Consider the following 9,458-nt stretch of genomic DNA (forward strand, 5'->3'; position numbering starts at 1 on the left):
GTGTGCACATACCCTGAGAATACGATGGTATTGCAGCGTATTGTACAGGCGATGAAGCATTACCCGGTCAGGGGGACTAATGTAAAAAAAAAATTACAAATATTAGAAAAAAGAACAGAAAATAATAAAAAATAACTTCCCATACCTGGTATTGTGTTGTGCGGGAATTCAACGAACTATTAAATAATTATCCCAAAATGTGGAACGGAAACAAAAGAAAATCGAAATGACAAAATTGCCTTTTCCTTTTTTTTTTTTTTTTTTTTCTACGCCGCGGATCAAAAATTCAATAAAATGTTAGACTATCATTGAAGTTACCCCAAATTGGCATCAATCAAAACTGCAGACCGAGTAGTGGAGGGGGGAAAAACAAGCCCCCAAACAGCTTCAATGTTGGGGGGAAAAACAAGCCCCAAAAGGGCTCCAACGTTGGGGGAAAAAAAAGAAGTTACGGATCAAGGAATTTTATTTTTTCCTTATAAATGTCTTAGTTTTTTGTTAAGCAATAATAAAAATAAAAAATAAAAAATACTGTAAAGTTTAGTGTCATTGTCCTGACCGGAGAATCGCGTTCCCGAGTCATTTTAAGGACAAGGGTGGAATTTTTATTTTTTCAACTTTTTCCTCCGGTTTTTTTCTCTATTTTTGTGGTAAGCTGAATGGTTTCATACAAAAGGTAAGGTTACGACTCTGGAAAGGAAATCTTGTTCTTTGTAGGGATGTTATGTGGTTGTGCAGTGGAGGGTTGTCCTGGGCATCATGTTATCACCGCCAGTCATGGACCCCTATAAAGGAAGCCCCCCCGTCTCTCTAATTAATGGCTACATTACATTATTGTACAGTGGCGGACACCACTTAATAGTTTTCTTTTTTCCTTCTCATTCAGGAACTTACCGTCTTAAGATTGCTCCCCCGCCGGACGGCCTGGACTCTGCGGACTGAGGGCCCGACTCTGCGGACTGACCCCGGACACTGCGGACTGAGGGCCCGACTCTGCGGACTGACCCCGGACTCTGCGGACTGAGGGCCCGGGCCTGGGTCTCTGCTCATCTAAAGGTGCTGAAGTGGTCTCCCCTCGGGGGCTGCGCTTCTTTGTTGCCAAATTCTGCTTCAGATATCAATAATCTTAATGGCGTCACAATGACTTTGGTTCGACGTAAAAAAAAACGGATTCACTGGAGAAGAACTGGTTTATGGTTATTTTTGTTTTCTTTTTATTAATCTCTCAAGTTATCTGAGACTTTTAGGGCAGCTACAAAAATAAAAAAATAAAAAATGGAGGCATCAGTCCGGCGCCTGGTGTCCGCTCATGGCCGGGATGTAATCACTGGGATCTCGGAGATTGCACTAGGGGAGGACCGGACCGGGTATTTTATCTTCTCTCTTGTGGACCTTCTATTATAAGACTGATGTCGGCAGTAAACCCCATCAAACTTCATCCATGAGGAATTTTTGCACTTTATTTTTTTACGTATCTTTATATTTCATTGGATCTGTGTTACAAATGGGGGGGACAACACACGACCGATAATCAGCGGGACAGAGACTCCGTGCTCGCCTAGGGAACCCCGGGAACTGGGAGATGACAGTATTCTCCGAGGACTTGTATCCAAGGGCTGCAAACACTACGTTCTCCACCATCCGTGATCTTGGAAGCTCAGGTCGCAGTCTTGGAATTGTTGATTTTTTTTCCAATGCTAGACATTTTTTTTTATTTCCCACAGCCATAAAGTATTGATGAAGTCGCCAAAATGACATTTAGCACTAAAGTCCTCGATCGCTGCTGCGGCTCCGGGAACGGCGGCACCAACTCCTGCAAAAAACCAAAGATTATGGAGGCGTTTGCAGAAGGTGACCCGCAATGCTTCTCGCCCCAAACGCTTGCTGCGTACCTGAGCGGACACTACAGAGAAGCCAGAATATTCCTCTCCTGCCTGATATGTGGAGTGAGGAGCCGCTGGGATCCGGCGTATGCTTGTATTACCGATCCACTCCAATTTATGGCGTTGTGACCTTTTCCAGCAGACTCTTCATCTTGCGGATACGGCGGCACCTAGTTTTATCATCTGGAACCGCGGCGTCTCCGTGTGCCGCCATATTGCCACTGCGCAGTACTGACATGAAGCCACCAAACGTCACTTTATAATGTGAATATAATGTTGGGTAAACTTTGCAAAAGTTGACATCACGGGTCACATCCAGATCCTGTAATGTCCTCCCTCCCGTCAGCAAGCACTACGCAGCGTCATACAGAAATTATAGTCAGGACGTAAAGGGTTAAACGGCGTTCAGGTCATTACAGATGCAGGAGTATGACGTCCGACCCCGCAGTATATGAGGCGATAGGCGGATGGGGGGGTACAAGTATCCCCCACCTCTTGTATTATGGCGGATCCACCATGATCTTTACCTGTTTGGTTTTTTGTTTGTTTTTTTTTTTCACGCGACCTCTTCGTGCGCTAAAAGCCAAACTTTTCTTTTTTTAAAGTTGAAACTTGAAATGTTTAATGACATAGGAATAATGATGTACTAAGAGGAAAGTGGATTTTTTACCCTTATGTGTAAATGGCCAGTGAACAAAAATGGTGTTAAAAAAAAAAAAAGATAAATGTTTGATTTTTGTTGCTGCCTACGAGGAGAATTGCGGTGGTCCTATACGTTACCGCTCCACAGGAGGACTTTGCTGAGACGCGTCGAGCCTTCACATTTCACTACGTCAATCAAATTTGCACCTTAATGTTTTCCCTGCTTCTGCCGGCGCCATTAACGGCGGGTGCTTCATACCGGCCCGCGGCAGCAGGTAAGCACTTCTCCCGCCATTTGTTTTGCTTCAGCTCTTCTTTTTTTGTTTGCTAATTTACCCTCTATCACGGAAGTCGCACTCTGGGTGTTACACGTAATAGGACGATAATACTTGGTTGCTTTAACGAGTCTACGGCGCTGCTCAGGTCCAAATCTGACTGTTGGGTGTTGTACATGGTTCATGGTGACCCATCATACAGTGTCCATAGACCACTACGGGACCGCGCAATAATTGCAGTTTTTACACCGTTTTTTTTTTTTTAACTATTAGGTTCAACATTATTTTCATTTTTGTTTTATTAATTACCCCCCCTACCGAAAGTTTACAACAAACCCCTTTTCATGTGCAGGAACTAATAAGCAGCTGATGACTACAGTACTGGGGTGAGAGGATGATTCCCATATAACCGCAGCCATAAATCATTCTCTGTGCGGGGAGCCAGCGCCTCGGACGTGTATGGGGCCACCCCTTATTATATCAGTCCGATTACCCTCACGGCATTACACTACAGGAGGGTCAGCAGATAAACCCGTGCGTGCAGCGTATGGCAGCATTATTTCCAGACATCGCAGTAACAGACGCTGCCGGATGTGCTGGTATTTGGCGCATTAATGCATATTAGTATCCTGCGCGGTCAAGATAAAACTGCGCACAGCGGTAAAATATATTCAGGGATGTGTAGCGGAGTTGCCGGAGTAAAGGCTCAGCCAGCATTTTACATATTTTTATTGTTTTTCCAAAAAAAGCACTTGTTAGGAATTAAGAAAAGCAGCACGAAACTCCCCTCATGTTGATGGCACCTTAGTGATGTCATTTTGACTCCTCCTCCTCCTATGGTGATGTCATATTGACTCCTCCCCATATGATGATGTCATGACTCCTCCCTGTACAATGTCATCTTGACTGTTCCCCATATGGTGGTGTTATGTTGACTCCTCCCCTTGCAGTGATGTCATATTTACTCCTCATATGGTGATGTCATGTTGACCCCTCACCTTTCAGATGTCATCCATATACAATGATTCCGTCTTGACTCCTCCCCATACGGTGATGTAATGGCTAACTTCCTTTTATGGTGTTATTTTGACTCCACGCCCTACAGTGATGTCATTCTTGCAGTTTTTACCCCTTATTTGCAGTCAATCAATAAGCACAGGCCTTTTGGGTGAGGGACATACAAAAAAGAGAGTAACAACCCCGCCGCGTTGACAAACACTATGTTCTTTGGGCCTTCTCGGTGGCGGACGGTTCCCGGCAGTATTACGCGGCGTGCACACTCCTCCTGTACATAGTCCGTGCGCTCCTCGGGTCTGTAAATGGTTGTGTACTTGGTTATTGGGTTTCTTACGTTTATTATACTTTGGTAAGAATTATAACTGTACATTTTTAGAATGACGTTTTTATCTAAGTCTTGAAGATAAAATATGGTTTATACAGAAATGCACAAAAAAAAAAAAACAAATTAATAAAGAAAAAAGTTTCATTTTTTTTGTTTTTTAGAGGAAGTCTGTGTGTGGTTATTCTGCGAGTGTTCAGACGAGGGGATAATACGGGCAGATAGGGCGGGTGTCAGCGCCCGTTATAGGAATTATATTTATAGGGTCCAGCGGCCATGTGACCCTCCTCCTACCTGTCCGAAGCCGGCACCTCTGCTTATTAGTCGGCCAAACGTAAAAATACATAACTGGGAACCCTTTTATATGATTCGTTTGTGAAATGTTGACACGTAACCAGCACCTCCGAGCCGTAGAGCAGAGGGTGGCCGGACGCGCGTCTCCTTAGGTCGCACATGGAAGCTGTAGAAATGGAGGGTAACCAGATTGAGATGAAGTGCTGGCAAATATATAATGGCCTTAGGCTCGATCTCGAGTCGTGGCGAGTTGACGGATGGATGCTCTGTATGAAGATCGATCTTGTAGAAGCCTAGATAGGTCCACCAGGGTCTCCTCCGGCATTATCTTGATGGTATCATGAAGCCATCGGGTTCTTCCTCTTCGTCTTGTTCCTTCCATTCTGACCATGATGTTCTTCTCCAGTGATAGGTCTCTTCACATGATGTGTCCAAAGAAGACAAGTCATATCTTGGTGATCCTTGCTCCTAGTGCCAGGTCTGGTTTGTTCTTCTTGCCATCCATGGGATTGATAACATCCTTCTCCAGCACCACATTTCCAAGGTGTCAATTCTTCTTGTGTCTTGTTTCTTTATTGTCCATAGAAAAGACCAGACTATGTACGAGCCGTGTCTTCGTTGCCAGAGAAATGTTCCTCAATTTTGAAGACTATGTCCAGTGACTTCATACGATTCTCCTATTGACTTTTGGCATCGTTGCTGCATCTTCATTGATCTTTGAACCGAGTAGGTGGAAGTCTTTGACAACTTCCACTTTGTTGTCACCCATCTCAGATGTGTCCCGGCCGTCCCTGGCAGTAGTCAGTATCTTGGACTTCCTTGTAGTGACTAGCTATCCCATGTTGGAGCTTTTCCATCTTGGCTGTTTTGAAGGTTTTACTGAGTGGAATCCTCTGTTTCTACTTCACCATTAATGACCGATCTCTGGTATACGTCACTGTCTCATGGATCATGGTCTGACACCCCCATCCATCAGATGCTACCAGCATCCGTCACTATCAACGTGATGTGACCTGGCAAGCGGCTGCCAGACGAAAGAGCCACCGGGCAACCATAATAATTATTAAGGATATGGCTGAAAGCCACGAGATGCCTCGGGAGGATCAATATGGAGCCTGGGAGATCAGCTTCCTGCACATGGACCTGAGGACGGGCTCTCAAAAAACTTTCCCACTGCACCCCAACTATGTCAGCAAATATCGTAGTTACTTACCGACAACGGTATTTCTCTGATCCCATAACGGCACCACGGAGAGAGAGGGATCCGCCCTCGGGGACAGGAAACCTACAGGTGAAAAAGGCGGTACCGCTCTCCCACATCAGTTGGTTTACAGAGCCTTAACAGAACTTCAACTGTAACTTAAATGTTATCGCACAAAATTTTAATTTTAACTTATCAGAGGCACCGCGTGACTAAGTATTAAGACTAACTCACATGAAGGGAGGGAATGTACAGGTGCCGTCATGGGGTCAGAGAAATACCGTTATCGGTAAGTAACTACGATATTCTCTTACCCCCATGACGGCACCACGGAGAGAATTTCATAGATGTACATTAGGGAGGGACCACTGCCTCTAGAACCCATCTGCCAAAGGTGAGGTCTGAAGAGGGAGTCAGATCTAGTTGGTAGTGTTTAAAGCATGTGGAAGGAGACGACCCAACTGGCCGCCCTACATATCTGTTCAATTGATGCTCCTGCTCTCTCTGCCCAGGAGGTCGCCACCGATCTGGTTGAATGAGCTCTGACTTCCTCTGAAATGGCTTCATTACTTGGCGAGTACGAGAGGATGATGGCGTCCCTTATCCATCTCGCAAGTGTGGCCTTTGATGCTTTATGCCCTTTGTTTGGACCTTGAAAACACCCAAACAGACACCTATCCTTCTTATAGTCCCTTGTGGCCGCTAGATATTGGACTAAACATCTCTTAACGTCTAGTGTGTGTAGATGTTCCTATTTCTGGGATTTGGACAGAAAGAGGGTAGCGAGATCTGAGATCTATGGAAACGTGATGCCACTTTAGGAAGGTAGGATGGATCGGTTTTAAGGATTACTTTATCCTCTAGTATGCGTGTCGAAGGTGGTGGGTATGCTGATAGGGCCTGCATGTCACTAATCCTCCATGCTGACGTTAGTGCCACAAGAAGGGAAGTTTTGAGAGATATTATTTTTAAAGAGGCTTGGGACAGTGGCTCAAAAGGTGCTTTGGTTGGTGCTGAGAGAACTAGATTTAAATCCCAGGGAGGTGTAGTATGGTGTACTACTGGTCTAGATCTGGTCGAGGCCTTAATGAATCTCTTTACCCAGCGGTTCCCCGCCAAGTCTCAGTTGTAAACGGCCCCCAGCGCTGCTACCTGGACTTGCTCGTTGCTAAGCCCTTTTCTAGCCCCTTCTGAATTGGGATTTCCTCAGATAAACTGGCACCTGATACTGATAAAAATCTCCGCCAAACCTTCCCATATGCCCTAGTAGTCACTGGCTTTCTACTTAGCAGAAGAGTGGAGACTAGATTTGAAGAGAACCCTCTCTTGATTAGAAGCTTCCTTTTAAATTCCAGGCCGTCATATGCAAGTTCCTTACTTGCGGGTGATTTACCAGCCCCTGTTACAGCAGGTTCAGAATCTCTGGAAGGACCCAAGGGTCTGTTAAAGACATTATCCTTAGCTATGGAAACCATGCTCTCTTCGGCGAAAGGGGAGCTATCATGATGACTCTCGCTCCGTCCTCCCTGATCTTTCTCAACACTTAAGGAATTAGCGCTATTGGGGGAAACACATATGCTAGACGAAAATTCCATGGAATTGAAAAGGCATCTAGGGTCACCGGGTTCCCGCACGGGTCGAATGAACAAAAGGCCCGAGTCTTTCGGTTTTGGTTGTTCGCAAATAAATCTATTTCTGTGAGACCCCACAATTGTACTATGTGGTTGAAGACTGCCTGATTCAATTCCCACTCTCCCTGTTTGAGTTGTGTTCGGCTTAGGAAATCTGCAGTTCGATTTTCCGACCCCTTGATGTAAAGGGCTGATAGTGAAGACAGATTGGTCTCTGCTAACAATAAAATGGATTTTGTCACTTCCATCAGTGTACGAGCTCTCGTGCCCACCTGGTGATTTAAGTTGGCTACCACCACCCTGTTGTCCGATAATACCCTCACGTGATGGGAATGGAGGGAGTGTAGGAAGTGGATGAGTGCATATTTTATTGCTAGGTGTTCTTCCAAGTTTGAGGAACCCAGTTTTTCTTCCTCCGACCATGGCCCTTGAGCAATTCGATTGTCTACATTAGCCCCCAACCTCAAGGACTCGCGTCGGTAGTTAGGGTTATAGATGTTGGCCATACCCATGGAACACTCCTGGTTAGATTGTGTGGATCCACCCACCAAGCTAGGGAATATATTGTTTTCAAGGAGATTAAGTGCTTTTCTAAATCCCCTTTTGACATAGAATCTGCTTCTAAGATCTCCCACTGGAGGTCTCTGGTGTGACTCTGGGCCCATTGGACCGCTGGAAGACAGGCTGTCTTCGATCCCAGTATGGACATCACTTTCCGTACGGTTACTACTGGAGACTCTCTTGAGTAGTTCTACTAGTTGGACCATGTTTGAAAATTTTTCCCCTGGAAGGCGGCATTTTTGCCGGTTTGAGTCTATTATTAACCCTAAGTATTGTTGTATTTGGGTTGGAATGATTCTGGACTTTGCTAGGTTCAACATCCAACCTAGTAGGCGATGTCATTACTTTGTTTAATTGTTGAGTGCAGTGGAGGGGAGTTTTGCCAACTACCCGGAGGTCGTCCAAATATGGAACTATTAATATGTTTTGCTCTGTTATGTGAGCCATGACCTCAGCAATCAGCTTCGTAAATACCCTCGCGGCTATGTCTAGGCCGAAGGGCAGGGCCCTGAATTGGTAGTGCTTTAACTCTCCCTGCATTAATACCGCCACTCTTGAGAAATTTCTGGTAGTCTGGGTGTATGGGCACATGGTAATATGCATCCTTTAGATCGATGACAGTCATAAAACAAGACGGATAAAGCGTTCTCACACATGTCTTTGTTTCCATCTTGAAACTCTCCATCACTAGGTACTGGTTCAACTTTTTTAAATTTATTATCGTCCTGTAAGTTCCATCCGGTTTCGTCCGAAGAAACAGAGGAGAGTAGAATCCCATGCCTCTCTCCTGGTGTGGGACCTCCTGTAGGACATTCTTTGCTAATAGCGTTTGTATCTCCTTTTGAAGGCCCGGTTGTTCGGCCTCCGCTTTCCTTTGTGGTGTCCTGACAAAGTGATGAGATGGCATTGTACGGAATATTAGTTTCAGCCCCGTTATTATTATATTTAGTGTCCATAGGATCCCTGATATTTCTCCCCAGTCTGGAAGAAAGTGTGCCAGTCTTCCTCCCACCTGGGGACCACCTTCATTGGGGTTGTCTTTTGGTGTGAACAAGTAGCCTTTTCCATTAAATTTTTTATCCCATCCTTCTTTCTGATTTTTTGGGGGCCTTCTACACATTTTCTGTTCCGAAAGGACTGTTTATATAATTGGTTAGGGAATCCCGGAAAGGCTTTTTTCTTTTCCCCCGCTTTCTCCAGCATATCATCTAAGGTAGGGCCAAATAGGAACTCCCCTTCACAGGGTATGGAACATAATTTGGCTTTCGTTTGTAGGTTTCCCCGGCCAACATTTGAGCCATAAAGCCCTCCTTGCTGCATTTGAAAAGGAAGCTGCTCTTGCCGCCAGTCTCAGAGTCCATAAATGTGTCTGCCAGAAACGCAGCTGCTCCTTTCATTGAGATTGAATCTAGTACTGATTCTCTCGGAGATCTATCTTTTAGTTGTGATTGTAAGTGATCTATTCTAACCACACCATTAATGCTCCGGCGGTACATGTGGCGGCTATAGCTGGTTTTAGTCCCCCCCCAGCAGCTTCCCAAGAACCTTTTAGAAATACTTCAGCCTTCTTATCCATAGGGTCCCCATGTCTTCAAAAGGTAAAGCAAATTTTTTCGATGCTTTTACAATGGC

The 9,458-nt window shown here is 45.1% G+C and overlaps 1 protein-coding gene across 4 annotated transcripts in view; it reads left to right on the top strand.

The window, feature by feature from the left end:
• Nucleotides 1-4,308, top strand: part of ZCCHC14 (zinc finger CCHC-type containing 14) — a 30,504-nt gene extending 26,196 nt beyond the window's left edge. Inside the window, exons 14-16 of one of the 4 annotated variants that reach the window (XR_011315270.1) lie at nucleotides 887-931; nucleotides 973-1,056; nucleotides 1,725-4,308. Coding sequence is in view for 2 of the 4 variants with exons in the window: in XM_069739412.1 (XP_069595513.1) it covers nucleotides 887-931; nucleotides 973-983 (56 nt within the window). In the remaining 2 variants the exon portion in view is untranslated. Of the gene's footprint in view, nucleotides 1-886 lie in introns of all 4 variants that reach the window. The other 3 variants (XR_011315269.1, XM_069739412.1, XM_069739410.1) reach the window with 3 other exon arrangements.
• Nucleotides 4,309-9,458: the final 5,150 nt, after the last annotated feature.

The sequence above is a fragment of the Ranitomeya imitator genome, chromosome 9 (genome assembly GCF_032444005.1).
Source record: "Ranitomeya imitator isolate aRanImi1 chromosome 9, aRanImi1.pri, whole genome shotgun sequence".
Classification (NCBI taxonomy): Eukaryota; Metazoa; Chordata; class Amphibia; order Anura; family Dendrobatidae; genus Ranitomeya; species Ranitomeya imitator.